This window comes from Bufo gargarizans, chromosome 2 (genome assembly GCF_014858855.1).
Source record: "Bufo gargarizans isolate SCDJY-AF-19 chromosome 2, ASM1485885v1, whole genome shotgun sequence".
In the NCBI taxonomy this organism is placed as follows: Eukaryota; Metazoa; Chordata; class Amphibia; order Anura; family Bufonidae; genus Bufo; species Bufo gargarizans.
This window is the reverse complement of record NC_058081.1, coordinates 1,044,705-1,068,030: the sequence shown is the minus strand read 5'-3', so window position 1 is coordinate 1,068,030 and position 23,326 is coordinate 1,044,705. Positions and strand designations below refer to the sequence as shown.

The 23,326-nt window shown below is 45.6% G+C and overlaps 1 protein-coding gene across 1 annotated transcript; it reads right to left on the bottom strand.

Moving 5' to 3' along the window:
* Positions 1-566: 566 nt before the first annotated feature.
* On the bottom strand, positions 567-21,130 carry SLC12A9 (solute carrier family 12 member 9). Its single transcript, XM_044278479.1, has 14 exons — positions 21,019-21,130; positions 17,933-18,139; positions 10,197-10,331; positions 9,690-9,821; positions 9,305-9,598; positions 6,911-7,018; positions 6,206-6,317; positions 5,776-5,933; positions 5,601-5,683; positions 5,330-5,454; positions 5,053-5,245; positions 3,919-4,093; positions 3,647-3,793; positions 567-3,510 (listed from the first exon to the last, which is right to left on the bottom strand). The coding sequence occupies exons 2-14, from the start codon at positions 18,135-18,137 to the stop codon at positions 2,675-2,677; spliced, it is 2,703 nt and encodes a 900-aa protein (XP_044134414.1). The 5' UTR covers positions 18,138-18,139; positions 21,019-21,130; the 3' UTR covers positions 567-2,674.
* Between the last annotated feature and the right edge of the window lie 2,196 nt (positions 21,131-23,326).

Genomic DNA, 23,326 nt, shown 5'->3' with positions numbered 1-23,326 from the left:
GCATGTGCATATCTACCATCCAGATATGCACATGGGCATAGCAGCTTAGGGAAAGTGTTTTAGGGATTGCTAGGAGGTGACCCCTTTGTCCTCCAGCATTTGGGGCCTAGTCAGTTGTTTTGTTTGCTTTGCCGTGTTCTGTTTCCTTCCCTTATCTGACCTATCATGACTTTATTGGGGTCATTACAGGGGCAGTCAGAGGGGTAATTCCTGGAAAATCTGTAACAGTACCACCACCTACCATTTATAATACTCCTTATATAGAATAGGGAGACCTTTTTGGCCCCCCAGGGCCCAGGTTCAACTGCAATCTCTATACCCCTAGGATCAATGTAAAGAAGAATCATTTACATAGAGGCATTAGGCCTATATTACACCGACAGATTTCCAGGCCAATCAGTGGTCAGGTGGCCAGTTACACACAACTATTGGTCTGATTGGACAGATATTGGTCAGATAATCTGTAATACAGGCCTTAGTGTAGTGTTGGGCGACAGGTGATAACAATCTCTACATGTGGCCCCGGCTCCTGAAGATGGCAGAATCACCACGCTGTAACATTTCGGTTTTAGTTAGTTTTTTTATTAAGTGTCAAATTGTTACAATAAAAAAACTAAGTTAAAAAAAAATTCACGTAACAGTCACGACTCGGAATTAACCCCTCCCAACCCAATCCCCGAGGCGCAAGGGCAGAACCACAGACAAGAAGGCACAAACCATCCGCAAAGCCCCGGCCCTGGGGTACACGTCTGAGGCGCGGTAGAGAATAACGGAATAGGCCACCATAACCGCACGTGGACATCGCAACAGTCAGCGGAGCAAGGGTTAAATCTCCATGTTACCTCATGTCATACACTCCAGTCACATCCAAAGCTGCAGTCAGCTCTACTTTTACATCACGCCTTGCGCTCCAGTCACATCCAGAGCTGGCTTCCTGTTTTCGCTCAGGCCCCTGCATTATCAGTTAATACATGGCGGTAAGCTCCAGCTGTTGTGAAACTACAACACCCAGCATGCTCCATTTACCTCTATGGGAGTCCCGAGAACAGCTGTGCAAGTGTGCCTGCTGGGAGTTGTAGTTTCACAGCTGGAGTAATGGAGATTGCCCATTAGATTAGGCCATGCTGCAAGTCATAAAACCTGACGCAGCCGCTAATGAAGCTGAGCTGCTGTAGGGCGTCAGTGCCAGCAGAATTACGAGTGCAGCTCTGAAGAGGTCAGGTCGTGAAGATGGAATGTAACGGCAGAATTGTGGCAGCAGCTGTGGATGTGACTGGAGGACAGGACGCGATGGAACAGGAGGACTGAAGATGTATCTAAAGACATGAGTGCAGCTCTAGCTGTGACTGGAGGATCATAAGGAGAGGTTTCCTTTGTTCCTACACTCCTGATCGCTTAGGAACAACTGTCAGGGGCCCGATGAACATCAGCATGGGGGCCAACAGGAAGCAGAATTACATTAATCCCCTGTAATCGAAGAAGCATAGAAAAAAAAAATATAAAAACTTGAAAAAAAAAAAAAAAAAAAAACACGAAAATCAGAAAAATCCAGAAGTTAGTTATTAGCAAAAAAAAAGTGCGCAATACAAGAGGGCAAAACGGAGCGGGGGAAGCGCGTAGATAAACGACACCCAAAAACAAAAGTGCGCGTCCATGTCACATGACCGCGTCAGCCAAGTTCAGAATCAGGGGTGGATTGAGTGGAGACGCCCCAATTCATTACATCGGCTCCTTAACAGAAGTGTGAATGCAGCTCTAGGTGTGATTGAAATGCAAGACATAACAGAATTGTAAATGCAGCTCTGGCTGTGAATGGAGTGTGACATAGCAGAGCAATAAACTGATGAATGGAGCTCTGGCTGTGAATGGAGTGCGACATAGCAGAGCAATAAACTGATGAATGCAGCTCTGGCTGTGAATGGGAGACATGGTAGATGTGATTGCAGCTCCAGATGTGACAGGAGTATAAAAGATCATAATGAAATGAGGTAACAACAAAATCATGAATGCAGCTTTGGATAGAACATGTTGAAACAGTGGAATAGAGACTGCAGCTCTGGGTGTAATTGGAGTGCAAGATATGACAGGACAGCACAGATGTGAATGCCGCACCAGATATACATAGATGACGTAACGCTAGAATTGTGAGTGCAGCTCTGGATGTGACTACAGTATAAGGCATTATTTGAGCCAGAGAGGAAGCGCTTTCGTTTCAACCAAAGACAAACAGCACGACCCCTGGGGGCGCCCTCGGGACACGCAGCACACTGGAAGCTCAATGCCAGGGCACCCGATTCAGCCAAGTCCAACCTTCAACCAATGAAACAAACAAAAAACAACCGCCTGTGTAAAGTGCAAAAAGAAAAACAAACATTCAAAATGCAGAGAATAAGAGCAAAAAGTGGAGAAAGCGGGTGAGGTGCCGACCGGAGATTCACTCTCTGCCCACCTCGGGCTGCAGCTATATGTCCATTGTATCTGAGGGGGGCTCAGGAGCATTGGTCCGCTCATCTCCTGCCCTAATGTTCTAACAGCATCGGGTGACTACTAGGACTCAAAGGAGGATGGGAGTGGCCTTGAAAAGTGGATCATTGTGCTGGAAGGTTCTAGAAGGGGCCATCCTCAGGAGGTCCTTGAGGAGGAGGCTGCAGGAATGGTTGATGCAGGAAGTCCATCAGAGTTCAGTGCAGGTAACGGGGGTCAGGCCATGGATCAGTAGGGTGGGGCCCAGCCCCTCAGTTAGGGCGTCAAGTTCTTCCAGGTAATGTTCATGAAGAGCAGGGTCTGCAGGAGGCCGGGGGAGGTAGAGGAACCGCACAGCGGACTCCATGCCACCTTCCTCCAGCACCACTTGGTTGGCCGCCTTCAGATACTCCTTAGAGATGGGTTCACGAGTTAGGCCTGGATGTTCTTGGCCTTGGCCCCACAGCACTGCCACTCTATCCCAGTCCACCACTCGGATGATGGCTCGGATGCGCAACTTAATGAGCAACTCTCGGAACTTGACTTCTGCCGCTAACAAGCCGCTACTGCCACCGTTACCGCCAACTGATGACTCCACACAGAGAAAGAACCGCAGCTGGTACCGGTGCCAGGAGGCAGCCATGTTTAGAATGCATGCCATCTGCAGCAAAAATAAGCTACAGACATCTACATAGGCAGAAGCCTGGGGCCGGAGGAGGTCCAGGGGCCACACATCAATGTACAAGGCAGCATTGGAGCTAGAGGTCCCCGGCCTCACAAGTGAGGGGAAACCCCGCGCTAACACAATGTTCTTATGCATCTTCAGGGCATCACAGATTATGGCTACATATTCCTTAGGTGCCAAATGGCGAGGACTCTCCGGACTACGGATGGGGGGGAAGTGAGCCTGCAAAGACGTAGCATCTACACCAAAGGGGTCATCATTTGGAGAGAGACCGGGGGTAAAGGCTGAGTCCTGCAGAAAGTAATCTTCTGGAGTAGCATTATCGTAGAACCCAAGTACCAAGGTGTTTGGCTTCATCCCTCCTGGAAGGGAAGAAATACAACCATTAGGATAGTACAGTATCTTGTGTGTGAGGTCAGTACACAAATCCAGTGGTTACACCCTCCATACGCTGTGACGGAATATGGTGTTGTGATGTGTTAGGTCCATTGTACATACCAAGCCCAGTGATGCGCAGAAGCTGCTGCGTCCCATGTCGTACAGATGGACTTAAGGTCAAATCTACAAAAGCTTTAACGTTTAATTTATCCACTAGACTGAGCCAGAAGCTGTAATGTGCCTGCACCGGATCAGACGGCAGAGTATCTGAGGAGGAAAGATCAGGAACCAGTCATATCAGAACACCCAATGTATTAGACCGCCCAATGTAACAGACCATAAATTGTATCAGAGGTACATCGGGTCCAGTAACAAGAATTGCACCATCTCACCTAGATCTCCAGTTTCTACATGACCCATAATGTATAGTCCTCCTTTCTTCAGATCATTGATGAACTTGATCAGTTGGCAGGAAGTCCGTGGGTTGGACACCATGAGGAGAATCTGCGGCCTCCAGAACTTCACATGCTCCTTGCGTACATCCAAAAGCAACAGATATTTTCTGACCTGAGAAGAAGGACATCGAAAAACTGTGTGCAGGAATAAAAGAATACATGACCACTGCCTCTACCTCCATATTATCAACATTTATCATAGTGTGCTCCACCTGCTTCATTCCTCCACATCACTATCATTATTCATTGTGGATCTCCTCATGTCTCATTAATCTACTTCCTCATTGCCATCATTCTTCATGGTGGACCTCCTCATGCCTTTTTTATTCTACCTCATCACTAGCATTCTTCATATTTGGTCCTCTCGTATCTCACATCTATTTCATTGCTAGCGATTTTCATTGTGGGCCTCCTCATGACTTATTAATCCACCTAACGACTATCATTCTTCATGGTGAACCTCCTCCTGACTCATTATTGTACCTCATCACAATCATTCTTTATGATGGACTTCCTCGTGTCTCATTAATATTCTTCATAGTGGACCTGCTCATGTCTCATCACTAGCATTCTTCATGGTCAGCTCCCCCTTGTCTCATTCATCAATTTCATTACTAGCACTCTTCAAAGTGGACCTCTTTAAGTCTCTCTATCATTCTTCATGGGGAAATCTCCTTGTTTCTCATTAATTTAGTTCATCACTATCATTCTTCATGGTGGACCTGATCATGTCTCATTATTCTACCTCATCACCATAACTCATGGTGAAGTTCCTTGTGTCTCATTAATCTACCTCATCACTGCTATTCCTCATTGTGGACCTGCTCATGTCTCTTCACTAGCATTCTTCATGGTTGGCTCCATCACATCTCATTTGTCAATTTCATCACTAGCACTCATTATCATGGACCTCCATGTCTCTAATCTACCTCATCGCTATCCTTTTTCATGGTGGACCTCTTTGCATCTGATCAATATACCTCATTATGATTATCCTTCATGGTGGACCTCCATATGTCTTATATATCTCCACTTTCACTTTATGGTAACTCTCATTCTGACAGTTCTCACCTGATGGAATATAAGTGCCTGGCTGATGTATCCCCAACTGCTGCTGCTGCTCCTGAAATGAATAAATCCCAACAACAGGAGAAGTAGGACAATGCTGCCAGAAGCGTAGGCTGGGTTAATGAGAAACATCATCAACAGGCAGCTCAAGATGCCCAGTAGACAGGTATGCCAGGAGAAGAGGCGGAATGTGGGCCTATGGAAAATGACAAAAAAACATCACAACATGAAGCATAAAAAACAATAAAACGAAGAGAAGCAGCAAATTAGAAACGCTCACCGGAAGTTTGGAGCAGACGCCCATTCAAGAGCCAGACAGGCAAGGTCTATTGCCGCATATGCCATGAGGTAGAAAACAGTCACAATCCCAGCAATAGTGTTCAGCTTACCAGCCAGCAGTACCAGCTGGAAAGAGAAATCAATTAAATCAGAGAAATTATGATCATCTAGAGAGTCTGACTACACTTTCTGGTGGACCTCACTGAGATGTAGGGATGCTGGTTGACCACTACTGTCGCTATGCAAAAAGATATCCAAAGAAAACACCTAACCTGCACGAGGGCCCAGGTATACACCACCGCTCCCCAGGGGTTGCCTCCTTTGGACACAAGCTTTGCAGGAGCAAGGAGAATTCCTGGGAAGGACACATGGTTAGATGGACCGGAGGCCACAGGTTGACAAATGAAGAATCAGAAAAAGCCAAGTACTGGCACTAAGAAATCTCACCAAATAAGTCATCCTTGGCAAGAGCATGCAAGATACGAGATGCCCCAATTAGAGTGCTCATGGAGGCAGACAGGGAGGTGGCGTAAACTCCAATTAGGACAAATGGAGCCCAGAAATTGATTGACCGGAAGAATCCGTAATCTTCTCTCAATAATGTCCTAAAAAGAGGGAGAAAAAGAATTTCAAGGTTGGAACTCCAAAACCATGTCCAACAGTGGTGTCACCATATCGCAGTTCAACCCATCGTGTCATTTACAAAAAAAAAAAAAAAAAAAAAAAAAAAAAAAAAAGGAGCTCTGGTGACCCAATCTTTCAAGGGTCAATTCTTGTTGAATTTATGTGCATAAAAACGCAGGGGGCACCACAAGTTTGGAACAATGGCCATACACTACCTTCTCATCAGCAATTATGAATGGCAGCAATTACACACCTGTCGCAGGTCAATGCTGTAAAGATGAAGAGTATCAAATAGACAAAGAATGTGATAACCACGGCTATGATGGTCCCAATTGGAATGGCGCGACTTGGCTGCTTCAGCTCCCCTGCAAACCAAAAGAGAATCATGAAGAACTTGGTCTCAACAATGAAGTTCCCAATTGTTGCATCACTGTGACCCTACTTGCCTGCTCTAATTGGTGCCTGGTATTCAGATGCACCAACAAATGGAGCCTACACACTCCTGATCCTCACATATACTTGGTCTTCATGAGACCAAAATAATAAAATTAGCTTTTTTGTCCCAACATTAGTGGAGGTCACCAATTAGTGAGAATGAATCATGGGGCAGGTTTTCAAGTCAAAGTGGCATTTTTGTGGAAGGAAAGCCACCAAAGCCTTACACTAGGAGCTGACCAAATCAATTAAATATGACCATGCAATAGACATTGTAAACTTCATGATCATAGATGTCCAAAGACTCTTCCATCCATGGTTATCAATGTTGACGAAGGCTGAGGTGGATCTTATCAGTGGATCCCCCTGGTCCTCAACAGGCTGACTTTGCATTCTCTCTCGACAGGGCAGACACAACCATGATAACAATTCACAGCACTGAACCCCTACATCCCAGTACAGCGAGAATCAAGAAATTATGGCTTTAATAGAGTGACACTGGTGGAAGATTAAGGGGTCTTACCAGACATATTACATCCAGCCATGATTCCAGTGCATCCATTAAACATGACAGCAAAGACAGTGGCGAAATTCATGAGGTTTCCAGTGGTGTAATCCAAGGTGTAGTCCGCTAATGAGAAATATTAGAGGGATGTGATCAAGGTACAACCAGTTAATGGATGAGGCAGGACAAAAACAAGACAGACAAGATGGCAGCCAGACATTTCAACTGCCCACCCAAACCTTCATGTTTATCTCAATGCAGATACAATGGCAAAAAGAAGATTTAGTAGTAAACTGAGATGATGACATTTCCATCTGCTGCCCCATCTAATGGGGTAAAGATCAGGTGTGGTTTCTTCCAGGTCGCCAGTAATTACATACAGACCATAATGTGAGCCTGATGGTTGTGGGATACTCTCCCCCGACCATTACAGGAAGACTACGAGCTCGACAACAGTTGGTGTTTGATGGGAATTTATTGACCGGTGTGGCAGAAATAACCTCGCCACCGGGTTTTGGAGGGGCCTGTTTGCAGCCTCTTGCCTCAGGATTATGGCCCATATACTATAACTTTGAAGGAGAAGACAGACCGGCCGCACAGCCTAAATCTGTGGAACTGTTTTGGGCAGGAAATCCATGCTTGCAGTCAGTCAAATGTGACTTCTATCGAATTCGGGAACCCCTGCTCGGATTTCGGTGATTTCTGGATATGTTGTTCGCCCAGATCAGACCTATCCAGGGATGTATAAGTTATGGGGAAATGTGGGGCTTTGGGGTGTTTTCTGTTTTTTGGGGAAAAATGTGTGTTTTCTGCCTGTGAGATTAAGTTAGCCCATTGTGTTTGGTAATTGTATCACAGGCAGAGCCCATTGTGTTTGTTAATTGTATCACAGGCAGAAGAGGGGTTGTGTCCAATTGCTGCGAGTGTTTCCGTACTGTAAATGTATGTGATTGGCTAATGTAAAAACTGTCTCAGTCTTCCACAAGGTCCCCTTGCTGGAAGACCTACATAAAAGGCTGACATGTAGCCCCATTAAAGAGTTCCTGTTTTACCCTCAACATAAAGCCTCGTCTCATGTGTGTAGGGAAGGCTGCATCTACACTGGGGAATGCTATATGCTGTATACTCTCCTGGCAATAATCCCTGAGCTCTTTTAAGAGCTTGTTCCTGCATCGCTCTCTGAAGGAAGAGAGGTTAACCCACTGGAACCTGAAAGCCTTGTCGTAGGTCCAGGGTGGGTAGAAGACGCCAACCAAGCTGCGGCGGTTCGTGGGGTCAGCAGTGCTTACGATGTTTGGAGCCCTTGGGATGCACTAGGAGCATCCATCAATGGAGGTACCCAGTTGGGGTGCCAGGAGACCTGTTACAACCTGTTTTAATGAAACCTCAATATTTTTTTTTTTTTCTTAAAAATCCTATTAAAGGGATTGTCCAGAAATGTCAGAATGGTGCATAGAATTTATAATCACCTTACCGTTCCCCCATCTGACCTGTACTGACACTTCCCAGGCTGGAGTCTACTTTCTGGTGTTTTGTAACACACAGGGAATGATCGATCAGCCAATCAACAGCCACAATAGTAACCCTCCTCAATCACTGATTGGTTGAGAGACTCAGCCAGTGATCGGCCACAGGGGGTGATCCACCTAGATCAGTGCTTGACTGAGACTCTCGTAACAAGCAGGAAACAATCATTTAACCAATCATCGGCCACAGAGGTGATCCACCTCAATCAGTGATTGGCTGAGTCTCTTGTAGCAAATAGGCAATGATCGCTCAACCAATCATCGGCCACAGCAGTGACCTGCCTCAGTCAGTGACTGGCTGAGAGATTGTCTTGATATATTCCACCCTTTTACTCCGTTAATGGACTATTCATTCTAATGTAGTAATGAGCAGGTAGGGGCAATATTCGATATTCGTCATAAATTCACGAATTCGAGAAGTCGCCATTATTTTCTTGATTGTGAAAATTGGCAATGTAATATGCGCGTATTGCGTGCACATTACAGGTGTGGGTCACTTTTGCTACATATTTCCAGCTGCTAGAATTTTCCTGAGACTGGACATTGCAGCCTTCTCATTGGCCCACAAGCAAGAAGCAGAGAGGGATCATGGGTTTAGAAGAAAGAAAATCTAGAATATTCTCAAATACGAATATATAGCACTATATTCTAAATCTTCGCGAATTCTCGAAGTGGCGATATTCGCGATTAAAATCCATAATTCAAATATTCGCGCCCAACACTATTCCATTGGAGTCCTGCAAAGGCCCAGTTATCTTTTGAGCCACCAGCCATGTTGTATGGGTAGATTTACTTATAGTTTCTATATATATTAAAAAAAAACACTATCTCTGGTAAGTGGAGTATTTAGCATACTAGAGGGTTTGAGGAGGCTCTGATTGCTCACCTTGTAAATTGTTATGCAGCGTGGTACTATTGATTCCGGTGTACTCTCCGATCAGAGTTACATTTCCGCCATGCCGAATAGTGATCTGCCGTGGCCCAACAGCTAAAAAACTCAGCAAGATAGAGAAGAGGACCAAGGTAACCAAAATAAAGATGAAGAAAGCCGCTTGGGAATAGATGGAAGCTCCAACCAGACAGACGGATAGACAGAGCAGCAGCACCAGGCTAGCATAAAGGAAGTTGTATCCATAACCCTGGGGCAGTGTTCGTAGAGAATTGGTGGGATCAGACGAGTCTAAAGGAACATGAGAGAGGGTTGGTTATGGTGTTACAGACAAGAGCAATATAAGGGCAGACAATGGGTTAGAATAAATCATAGAACTGACCTTTTCCAAAGATATCCAGAACCCCCTCCACCAGTCCGAGAACATAAACTCCACATGCACACACGTTGGCCAAGTAGAACATGAGCCCAATGCTGCCACCAAACTCTGGGCCAAGTGTCCTCGAGATCATAACTGATGAAGTCAAGGAAATATAATATATCAACTTACCATCCACTTTTCCTCCATGGCCGGAGCAAGACTCTAGCCTCATGGGTTTAGGCAACGGTTACCTCAAGTCCATCAAGGTCCCTGTATCGTATGTTCAGTGCACTAATAAGAAGGATAGTTGGTAATCTGAGAACTCTAGGTCTGTCTGAAGCCACTTGTTAGGACATCCCCAAAATATACAAGCTCCCCATAAAGGTTTGGGCACTTTCCTCATCATTTTTGGCAGTAGTGGGGGACCAGCTATCTGGTCACCATTGATGTTATCTATGGACATGTGTCAGGACTGGATAGTAAATTATATAACTTTTTATGTACTGGAACGCAATGAATTAAGGATACAGTAAGCTCCACCTCCTTGGACTGCCCCGTTAGTACAAATGGCACAGACGCTGAGCACCGTCAACCAGATGATGGCATATGCTACAAACAGCATTAGAAGAGACTGAAGAAGACCAGCATGACCCACCACGAAACCTGAGAAGCAGAGAAGATGAGACAGTGGAGATAACAGTGACCAAAAAATACAATATGGCTGCCCTGCGATTTGTCTGTCTGTATGATATGACTGTACATCTGTCCTAGGAACCATCTGTCTGTACATCTGTCCATTTGATATGACTGTACGTATGCCCTAAGATCCATCTCTCTGTATGATATGACTGTACGTCCACCCAAGGATCTGTCTGTCTGTAGGATAAGACTGTACGCCTGTCCCAGGACTGTATTGGCTGTAGGTCTTGTCCAGATCCTGTTGGTCTAATACCCCAGAGGACTACTGTAAAGGGCTAATTATTGCCAAAAGGGTTAATTTAAATGTTGCCAATTAAATGTTGTGATTTATTGTCAAGGCACTTGCTTTTTATGCACTGGGCAAGTTATCATTGGCAGATTGTTTAGTGTACCAGGGTGATGGACTTAGCCTGCCCCCTGGTTAGAGAGTCCAGTTTGAGATGAGCTACAGGAAAAGGACATGTGTGAGAGAGTTCTTACAGACCAGGCTGTGCAGGATTCCATCAGTAAGGTATTTGTTTGTTTATGGCATACGAGACTACTGCTGTGGGAAGGATTGCCTCTGGCACCTACCACACTTTGAGACGGACTAGCCATCTAGATCTAAAGTTTGCACCCCTCAGGCCAGGAATTGCAGAAAGGGATACATGTACACTAGAGATGAGCGAATCGAAGTTGACGAAGTGGAATTCTATCTAAATTTCAGAAATAATTTGATTCGTTCCAAAGTCGAATTTCCTCGCGCATCATGTTAATGAATCATGTTTTTTCAAAAAAGGCTAATGCATGTTAGAAAGAGGAAGTAAGAAGCCCGGGAACAAGAGCGCACCCATAATGCCATGCAGACAACCAATCAGCAAATAGCCAGCCCCTGTGATGTCCCTGCCCTATAAAAAAGCCTCATCTTGCTCGGTCTCCACCATTTTCCAATGAACTTAGTGCAGGGAGAGACGTTACAGGCACTAGGGACAGTGTTAAGGAAAGCCTTTATTCACTAAAAATTACTATTGAGCAGTTCGGTAAAGATTATTCTTAGTGAAGGGATATAATAGGTTGTAATTATCCACGCTATAGGGAGAGAGCAGGGACAGCTTAGAGATAGTGTAGGGATAAAATAGGGAGGCTTTATCCACACTATAGGGAGAGAGCAGGGGTTGATAGAAGAGTGTTAAGCCTAGCTAATAGGAGCTATTCTATTACACCTTGCTGCACTAATTGGCGTTACTAAAAGTGATCTTGTCACGGTGGGGAGTGGGGGGAAACTCCACACTGTACAATGTAGGTTGGCAGGATATGCCACTAGGCCTGGAAAAAGGAATAAAGGGAGCAGCTCACCTTCTAACACATCCCTAAATCCTAGCCCTGACCTCCTAACTGTATGAGAGAACCCTAATGGTGGGAGGGCTCATACTTGGAACCTCGGTTCCTACTAACCCTAGAGATCCCTGGTAATAATGTCAGGGCTAGGAGACGACCTGTTCATCCATGACACGGATGAACCGGAGTCTCCAGCAGACCTAGCAACAAGAAAGGAGCAGACAGTAGCATAAACCAGATTGGCAGGTAAGCATCCAGCGCAAACAACACACACTGGAACAACAGCACTTACCTGCCACAACAACTGGATGAAACAACAACTGCTACTAACAAGTGGTTCCACCTCCGGGAAACCCTGGAGCCCACTTCCGCAGGCAGGTTGTCAACACTGTTCACCCTCTGAGGAACCCAGGAGCCCCCTCACCGGAGGCACAACACACAGGGAAACGCCTTGCATATATGCTGGACGAACAACACCAAAAGAGCAGACATGAAACAACAAGACGTACACCACACCCTGATCATAAACCCACACCAAACATCAACACAGGTAAGATAGGGAAATTGGAGGATACATAAGGGAGGACAATGTCCAACAAGGTTGCCCTTAAACTGGACAGATAGTAAGGTCCAGGGTGGCAGCATAACTCCAGTTCCACAAGAAGCTGAAGTCCTACTAACCTCAGGCTCCCAGCCCAAGTACTATAAGAGCCCACACCCAGCTCCACCTTGCTCACACTTTAACCTCATACCCACCAGAATGGGAAGGGACAACAACCTTAAAGGGGGAAGTGTGTAAACATGCCCCTGGCAACAAGCATGCATGGCTAAAGTGTCATGGTCCACTACCACCAGACCATGACACAGCCATGACAGATCTATTACTACAGATTTTAGATTCTTTGCATTCTTTGACAAATCAGTAATTCCAGTAATCCTTGATTCTGTTATTGGGGTGGAATTGTGACCCGATACTACAAGTTTTGGGCCGTTTATATTTTTTAATATATAGGTACATCCATTCATCCTTGATTGTGAGGTGAAATTGTGGCTTGATACTACACATTTTAAGGTGCTCAAATTCTATTATAGTCTCTTTATTACAATCTTGGGCCACTGCACGGTTCTATAACATTGACCTATAAGGATAAGTTCACACTTGAGTTATTTGGCCAGTTTTCGTCCCGTAACTGACTAACTAAGTGAAGCGTGAAGTGATTCTAAGAGTGACGCCTGTCAACTGCCGGTCATACAGACGCAAAGTAACAGTTTCACTACCACAACAGACTCCCTTATGCATATTTCTGCAACGCACAGTGTTCTACACCAATATTCAGGTTCTCTGCAGCCAGGAAATAGCAGTTTTTAACGGGATTTGTCACTAATAAATTCGGATTGAACTGAATCTTTTTTGGAAATTCGGCGAACTGTCCGAATTGAATTTTTGAAAAAGGCATAATGTACACAATTGTATGTCTGTCATTCTGTTGAGAGACTACGAAGTGCCCTACCTACCATCATTGTTTCTTCCCATACACTGCTATTGGGAGAGGATTTCGGACTGCACTTTGCTATTTTTCATACAGTAGACGAACCCAAATGTTTTCGGGTTTGTCTCGGATGAATCCACTAAAACGGTGTGCACATTTCAGCAGGAAAAAAGCACTAGGGAGGAAGAAGAAGGGTTCTCACATGATCCTGAGAGGAAGTGGGGGGGGGCTTGCCCTAATTGGCTCCCAGGTTGACTGACAGCCTGGATTATCCAATCAGTGATTACAGGAGAACATAATGTCACCTTCTCTAACCTTCTGAACATGTCCAACTGTTCAATGTTTCAGTATTTTTTGCACAGCTTGCTGTTCTCTAACAAGGAGCGTAACTGCAAAATTCACAACAGGTGTTTGATCCATTAATCACCCAATAAATCTCCTGGTTCAATTAGAATTGGTATTTAAACAGTCCTCCTCATCATGCTGTTCAAATTTTGACATCATGAGACTAAGATGACACTTAACAATTGATCAACAGTACCTCGACATTGTGAAGCTTTAAGCAGGATGTTCTCAGTGACCACTGAGCTTAGAGTGTCACAGAGTGTCGTCAGCAGGCTGATACAGAGATACAGGAAGAGTCACAGAAAGGCAAAAAAGTGGACGCACTTTGGCCACATCCCACACTGATGACCGCTTCATTGTGAACAATGCCCTGCGGAACCAGATGTTGAATGCCACACAACTCCAGGTACATTTAAGGTAGGTGAGAGGCACCTAAGTGTCATGCCAGACCATTTGAAAGCATAGTCTGTGAGCTAGATGACCAGCAAGGTTACCCGACCACAGGGGTCATCGTCTTCCACGGGCCAGGGAGCATCTGCGCTGGATGAGGGACCAGTGGGCCTCATTGCTGTTCACGAACGAAACTCGATTCACGCCTAGCAGAAATGATGGCCACCAACGATGTTGGAGACATCAAGGAGAGCGCTCTGCATCAGCCACTGTTGTCATCAGACGAGCCTTTGGGCAAATGTGTCTAGTCAATACAGAACTGCCCTACACTTTGTGAATGGTCCAGTGACAAGCCCATACTACTTGAAGAACATCATTAATCCATTCATTGTGCCTCTGCAGGATCAACACAGGCCTAATGTCATCTTCATGGATGACAATGCTCCAGCTCATCGAGGGACATCATCAGGGAACTGCTGATGGAGACTGGGGGACCTCAAATGGAGTGGCCTGCACTTTCTCCAGACCTGAATCCCATTGAAAACCTAAGGGATCAGATTAATCGCCGTGTAGAAGCTCGTAACTCTGTACCCCAGAACCTTTATGACCTGAGGGTGAGCCACCAAGAAGCGGGGCTGCCCCCTTCGGGGCGATCACTCTGCTTTTAGGCAGAGACTTGTAGCACCTCCAGGGAAAGTGTCCCATTTACCTACCAGCGGTTCTTTTCCATTGGGCCATGCTATTTTCATCTAATTGGATCCACTACTGATGGTCACCGACCCCTACAGTGTGAATTGACATAGTGATCGCCTCCAGGAATAAGGCTGGAAACCACGAGTGACCACTTTAGTGGCAACTGTTCCTCCTCTTTTTTTTGCATCCTGATCGATACCCTTCCTGAAGCAGTTGATACCTAATCCTTTTACCATTATATGTTTGTCTGCTTCTTTTTGTGGGAACATTTTAGGGATTATCATTAAAAGTTATGTTTTAAGGGTAGATTCTTTTCAGCGATATTGAATGGTACAATCTACCCAGTGTCTTATTTTCTTCACTGATTTTGAGGAGAAAGAGGATGAGATTGTGGATTGGAGGGTTCTTTCCTCCTTTCAGTCGCACCAGGATGACGTGGAGGTGACTTCAGAGTCTGTCACCATACCGTGGAGCCAGGAGTCACAGCGTTCCTCCTCCTTGCATCCCCAGAGAAGGCTTTCAGTGATGTCCTCCCAGTCTTCACTGCCCCTTCCTAGTGGGGCACCATCCTTCTTCCTAAGAAGAGGCAAGAAATCCCCACCACACCCTATGGTAGATAGTCAAGAGAGTCTCACTGTTGACAACTTGTGTGACAGCAGTCACCATGTGTACTGCCCTGAGAAGGAGGTGGAGGAGGCTGCAGAACCCAGGAATTGCTGTGGTGGTATTAGTGGCCACCGTAGATGCGCTACTGGTGTTGCGGGCAGCAACAATCGCAGTCAGTAAAGAGCGGGGCGGGAGACCAAAGAAACCACCACTATCTATGCCTTTTACTGCCGTAGGTTTTCCTACTCCATCTTTTATTCAGTAAAGTCAAACTTTTATTGTTTCAACCGGCAGATCTGGTTATTGACTCCACCATACATCCACAGTCCTGAAAGAGAAATCAGGACTGTACCAGTTGATGCTATTTGTACTGCAACTCTCATCATCTACTCAGTACAGAAATAATGTAATCTAATTAATTGGGCTTGGTTAATGCCTCAATCATCCGCTGGACCGTACAGCCGCACTCATGCCTTGCACTCTGCCAAACTGTTTACCATATAATAAGATGTGCGCCGAAGGAAAGTATGGATGCCCCTACCAGTCACTGCGCAGCCCTAGGTGGTGCCAGATGGAGGACTCTCTCCGAACTGTGACTACTAATACCCCTCTCAGGACCACAACCACCACTACAATCCTCTCTGCCCTGTGCCTCCCCTCCAGGTCGCTGCATTTGCATGCTACGACTGTACATCTACCCCGGGATCAGCCTGCGCGATACGACTGTACATCTACCCCGGGATCAGTCTGCGCGATACGACTGTACATCTACCCCGGGATCAGCCTGCGCGATACGACTGTACATCTACCCCGGGATCAGCCTGCGTGATACGACTGTACATCTACCCCGGGATCAGCCTGCGTGATACGACTGTACATCTACCCCGGGATCAGCCTGCGCGATACGACTGTACATCTAACCCGGGATCAGCCTGCATGATACGAATGTACATCTATCCCGGGATCAGCCTTTATGATACGAGTGTACATATATCCCTGAATCTGCCTGTATGATATGACTGTACATCTACCCCGGGATCTGTCTGTGTGATAAAACTGTACATCTATCCCGGGATCAGTTTGTATGATACAACCGTACATCTATCCCGGGATCAGCCTTCGTGATATGACTGTACATCTATCCCGGGATCAGCCTGTGTGATACAACCATACATCTATCCCGGGATCAGCCTGTATGATACGAGTGTACATATATCCCTGAATCTGCCTGTATGATACGACTGTACATCTATCCCGGGATCAGTCTGTATGATACAACCGTACATCTATCCCGGGATCAGCCTGTGTGATATGACTGTACATCTATCCCGGGATCAGCCTGTGTGATATGACTGTACATCTATCCCGGGATCAGCCTGTGTGATATGACTGTACATCTATCCCGGGATCAGCCTGTATGATACGACTGTACATCTATCCCAGTATCAGCCTGTGTGATATGACTGTACATCTATCCCGGGATCAGCCTGTGTGATATGACTGTACATCTATCCCAGTATCAGCCTGTGTGATACGACTGTACATCTATCCCAGGATCAGCCTGTGTGATACGACTGTACATCTATCCCAGGATCAGCCTGTGTGATACGACTGTACATCTACCCCGGGATCAGCCTTTATGATACGAGTGTACATATATCCCGGAATCTGCCTGTATGATACGACGGTACATCTACCCCGGGATCAGCCTGCGTGATACGACTGTACAACTACCCCGGGATCAGCCTGTATGATACGACTGTACAACTACCCCGGGATCAGCCTGTGTGATACGACTGTACATCTACCCCGGGATCAGCCTGTGTGATACGACTGTACATCTACCCCGGGATCAGCCTGCGTGATACGACTGTACATCTACCCCGGGATCAGCCTGCGTGATATGACTGTACAGCTACCCCGGGATCAGCCTGCGCGATACGACTGTACATCTATCCCGGGATCAGCCTGTATGATACGACTGTACATATATCCCGGAATCTGCCTGTATGATACGACTGTACATCTACCCCGGGATCAGCCTGTGTGATACGACTGTACATCTACCCCGGGATCAGCCTGCGTGATACGACTGTACATCTACCCCGGGATCAGCCTGCGTGATATGACTGTACAGCTACCCCGGGATCAGCCTGCGCGATACGACTGTACATCTATCCCGGGATCAGCCTGTATGATACGACTGTACATATATCCCGGAATCTGCCTGTATGATACGACTGTACATCTATCCCAGGATCAGCCTGTGTGATACGACTGTACATCTACCCCGGGATCAGCCTGTGTGATACGACCGTACATCTATCCCGGCATCAGCCTGTGTGATATAACTGTCTCTGAATCCTTAGATCGCTCTGTCTGTTTGATGTCCACCAGTCCTGGGATCTGTCTGCCTGTATGTCTGTCCGGGAACCATCAATCTTGTCACATAATTTAGGTTTATTGCCAGTAAAACAAAAATTCTATTTTCAGCAACAAGAAAGTTTCAGAATTTTGAGTGTGAAAACAGTTTCGCTACGGGCGTCATCCTCGAGGACGAGTGTGACAAACTGGATGCATGTGCGCAGGAGGACACAGGCGTCCATTGTGCGCAGCCCCCGGGGTCTAGACCAGGAGGACGTGACAGCAGCAGTAAAGTATGAGGGGGCGATGTAGCGTGTCACATGCCATTTACACCACCATTACTAAGCCCCGCCCACTCACCTATTCTCATGAAGACCACAATACTGAACATGGAGAGGACGGTCGGGACAACAACGCCGAAGAATGTGGAGAGCTTGCGGGGGGCTGGACCGGTGCCCACCGTGGTCGGCTCCCCATCACACAGGGTGGAGGCCGTCTGTCCAAGGGCCCCATCTGACACACTGAAGAGGCGATAGTGGAGGAGGGGAGAGCTTTCTGATGTCATCACTGAGGGGACAAGGAGAGCCAATCATTACTGAGGAGAGCAGGAAACATACCCAGCACTGTACACCTGACACGTATCACATCTACCCAGCGCTGTACACCTGACACGTATCACATCTACCCAGCGCTGTACACCTCCTATACGTAACAAATACCCAGTGCTGTACACCTGACACGTATCACATATACCCAGCGCTGTGCACCTGACACGTATCACATATACCCAGCGCTGTACACCTGACACGTATCACATATACCCAGCGCTGTGCACCTGACACGTATCACATATACCCAGCGCTGTACACCTGACACGTATCACATATACCCAGCGCTGTGCACCTGACACGTATCACATATACCCAGCACTGTACACCTGACACGTATCACATATACCCAGCGCTGTGCACCTGACACGTATCACATATACCCAGCGCTGTACACCTGACACGTATCACATATACCCAGCGCTGTGCACCTGACACGTATCACATATACCCAGCGCTGTACACCTCCTATACGTAACATATACCCAGCGCTGTACACCTGACACGTATCACATATACCCAGCGCTGTGCACCTGACACGTATCACATATACCCAGCGCTGTGCACCTGACACGTATCACATATACCCAGCGCTGTGCACCTGACACGTATCACATATACCCAGCGCTGTACACCTGACACGTATCACATATACCCAGCGCTGTACACCTGACACGTATCACATATACCCAGCGCTGTACACCTGACACGTATCACATATACCCAGCGCTGTGCACCTGACACGTATCACATATACCCAGCGCTGTACACCTGACACGTATCACATATACCCAGCGCTGTACACCTGACACGTATCACGTATACCCAGCGCTGTGCACCTGACACGTATCACATATACCCAGCGCTGTGCACCTGACACGTATCACATATACCCAGCGCTGTGCACCTGACACGTATCACATACACCCAGCGCTGTACACCTCACACGTATCACGTATACCAAGCGCTGTGCACCTGACACGTATCACGTATACCCAGCGCTGTGCACCTGACACGTATCACATATACCCAGCGCTGTGCACCTGACACGTATCACATATACCCAGCGCTGTACACCTGACACGTATCACATATACCCAGCGCTGTGCACCTGACACGTATCACATATACCCAGCGCTGTGCACCTGACACGTATCACATATACCCAGCGCTGTGCACCTGACACGTATCACATATACCCAGCGCTGTGCACCTGACACGTATCACATATACCCAGCGCTGTACACCTGACACGTATCACATATACCCAGCGCTGTACACCTGACACGTATCACGTATACCCAGCGCTGTGCACCTGACACGTATCACATATACCCAGCGCTGTGCACCTGACACGTATCACATATACCCAGCGCTGTACACCTCCTATACGTCACATACACCCAGCGCTGTACACCTCCTATACGTCACATATACCAATCGCTGTACACCTGACACGTATCACATATATACAGCGCTGTGCACCTCCTATACGTCACATATACCCAGCGCTGTGCACCTCCTATACGTCACATATACCCAGCGCTGTACACCTCCTATACGTCACATATACCCAGCGCTGTACACCTCCTATACGTCACATATACCCAGCGCTGTACACCTCCTATACGTCACATATACCCAGCACTGTACACTTCCTATACATCACATATACCCAGCGCTGTACACCTCCTATACGTCACATACACCCAGCGCTGTACACCTCCTATACGTCACATATACCAATCGCTGTACACCTGACACGTATCACATATATACAGCGCTGTACACCTCCTATACGTCACATATACCCAGCGCTGTGCACCTCCTATACATCACATATACCCAGCGCTGTACACCTCCTATACGTCACATATACCCAGCACTGTGCACCTCCTATACATCACATATACCCAGCGCTGTACACCTCCTATACGTCACATATACCCAGCGCTGTACACCTCCTATACGTCACATATACCCAGCGCTGTACACCTCCTATACGTCACATATACCCAGCGCTGTACACCTCCTATACGTCTCATATACCCAGCGCTGTACACCTCCTATACGTCACATATACCCAGCGCTGTACACCTCCTATACGTCACATATACCCAGCACTGTACACTTCCTATACATCACATATACCCAGCGCTGTACACCTCCTATACGTCACATATACCAATCGCTGTACACCTGACACGTATCACATATACACAGCGCTGTACACCTCCTATACGTCACATATACCCAGCGCTGTACACCTCCTATACGTCACATATACCCAGCGCTGTACACCTCCTATACATCACATATACCCAGCGCTGTACACCTCCTATACGTCACATATACCCAGCGCTGTACACCTCCTATACATCACATATACCCAGCGCTGTGCACCTCCTATACATCACATACACCCAGCGCTGTACACCTCCTATACATCACATATACCCAGTGCTGTACACCTCCTATACGTCACATATACCCAGCGCTGTACACCTCCTATACGTCACATATACCCAGCGCTGTACACCTCCTATACGTCACATATACCCAGCGCTGTACACCTCCTATACGTCACATATACCCAGCGCTGTACACCTCCTATACATCACATATACCCAGCGCTGTACACCTCCTATACGTCACATATACCCAGCGCTGTGCACCTCCTATACGTCACATATACACAGCGCTGTACACCTCCTATACGTCACATATACCCAGCGCTGTACACCTCCTATACATCACATATACCCAGCGCTGTGCACCTCCTATACGTCACATATACCCAGCGCTGTACACCTCCTATAGATGGATCCTGTATATTACCTGTATTCACATCACATGTGTCTTTCACACAATCTTCCGTCTCATACAATGTAACCTCTCAGCAACAACACACCCTGCCCCAGCACAAGGAGCTTCCTGATCAGCTGACTGGTCATGTGACCCCTCCCTCCTCCTTATAGCAGGAGCTCAGCCTCCTCCCTGCCCCCCCATCTGTACAAACCAGACATTGTATCTACATGTGTCCGACCCTGTGATACACTGTATCTATATACTGTACATAGTAATACACTGTATCTATATACCGCACATAGTGATACCATGTATCTATATACTGTACATAGTAATACACTGTATCTATATACCGCACATAGTGATGCCATGTATCTACATGTGTCCGACCCTGTGATACCATGTATCTATATACTGTACATAGTAATACACTGTATCTATATACCGCACATAGTGATGCCATATATCTATATACTGTACATAGTGATGCCATGTATCTATATACTGTACATAGTAATACCATGTATCTATATACTGTACATAGTGATACCATGTATCTATATACTGTACATAGTGATACCATGTATCTATATACTGTGCATAGTAATACCATGTATCTATATACTGTACATAGTGATACCATGTATCTATATACTGTACATAGTGATACCGTGTATCTATATACTGTACATAGTGATACCATGTATCTATATACTGTACATAGTGATGCCATGTATCTATATACTGTACATAGTGATGCCATGTATCTATATACCGTACATAGTGATACCATGTATCTATATACTGTACATAGTGATACCGTGTATCTATATACTGTACATAGTAATACACTGTATCTATATATCGCACATAGTGATACCATGTATCTATATACTGTACATAGTGATGCCATGTATCTATATACTGTACATAGTAATACACTGTATCTATATACCGCACATAGTGATACCATGTATCTATATACTGTACATAGTGATACCATGTATCTATATACTGTACATAGTAATACACTGTATCTATATACCGCACATAGTGATGCCATGTATCTACATGTGTCCGACCCTGTGATACCATGTATCTATATACTGTACATAGTAATACACTGTATCTATATACCGCACATAGTGATACCATGTATCTATATACTGTACATAGTGATGCCATGTATCTATATACTGTACATAGTAATACACTGTATCTATATACCGCACATAGTGATACCATGTATCTATATACTGTACATAGTGATACCATGTATCTATATACTGTACATAGTAATACACTGTATCTATATACCGCACATAGTGATGCCATATATCTATATACTGTACATAGTGATGCCATGTATCTATATACTTTACATGTATCTATATACCCTGCTCCATGATACACTGTATCTATATACTGTACATAGTGATGCCATGTATCTATATACTGTACATAGTGATGCCATGTATCTATATACTGTACATGTATCTATATACCCTGCTCCATGATACACTGTATCTATATACTGTACATAGTGATGCCATGTATCTATATACTGTACATAGTGATACCATGTATCTATATACTGTACATAGTAATACCATGTATCTATATACTGTACATAGTGATACCATGTATCTATATACTGTACATAGTGATACCGTGTATCTATATACTGTACATAGTGATACCGTGTATCTATATACTGTACATAGTGATACCATGTATCTATATACTGTACATAGTGATGCCATGTATCTATATACTGTACATAGTGATGCCATGTATCTATATACTGTACATAGTAATACACTGTATCTATATACTGTACATAGTGATGCCATGTATCTATATACTGTACATAGTGATACCGTGTATCTATATACTGTACATAGTGATACCATGTATCTATATACTGTAGATAGTGATACCATTTATCTATATACTGTACATAGTGATACCATGTATCTATATACTGTACATAGTGATACCGTGTATCTATATACTGTACATAGTGATGCCATGTATCTATATACTGTACATAGTGATACCATGTATCTATATACTGCACATAGTGATGCCATGTATCTATATACTGTACATAGTGATACCATGTATCTATATACTGTACATAGTGATGCCATGTATCTATACACTGTACATAGTGATACCGTGTTTCTATATACTGTACATAGTGATACCGTGTATCTATATACTGTACATAGTGATGCCATGTATCTATATACTGTACATAGTGATGCCATGTATCTATATACTGTACATAGTGATACCATGTATCTATATACTGTACATAGTGATACCATGTATC

Bases quoted from the DNA above. Each gene is read 5' to 3' on its own strand.
- SLC12A9 (XM_044278479.1), bottom strand. From the start codon at position 18,137: ATGACATCAGAAAGCTCTCCCCTCCTCCACTATCGCCTCTTCAGTGTG. The intron at 5,684-5,775 runs GTGAGATTTCTT...TGTCCTTCCCAG, and splicing joins TGCCAAGGATGACTTATTTG to GAATTCTCCTTGCTCCTGCA. The intron at 5,455-5,600 runs GTTAGGTGTTTT...TTCTCTTTCCAG, and splicing joins ATACCTGGGCCCTCGTGCAG to CTGGTACTGCTGGCTGGTAA.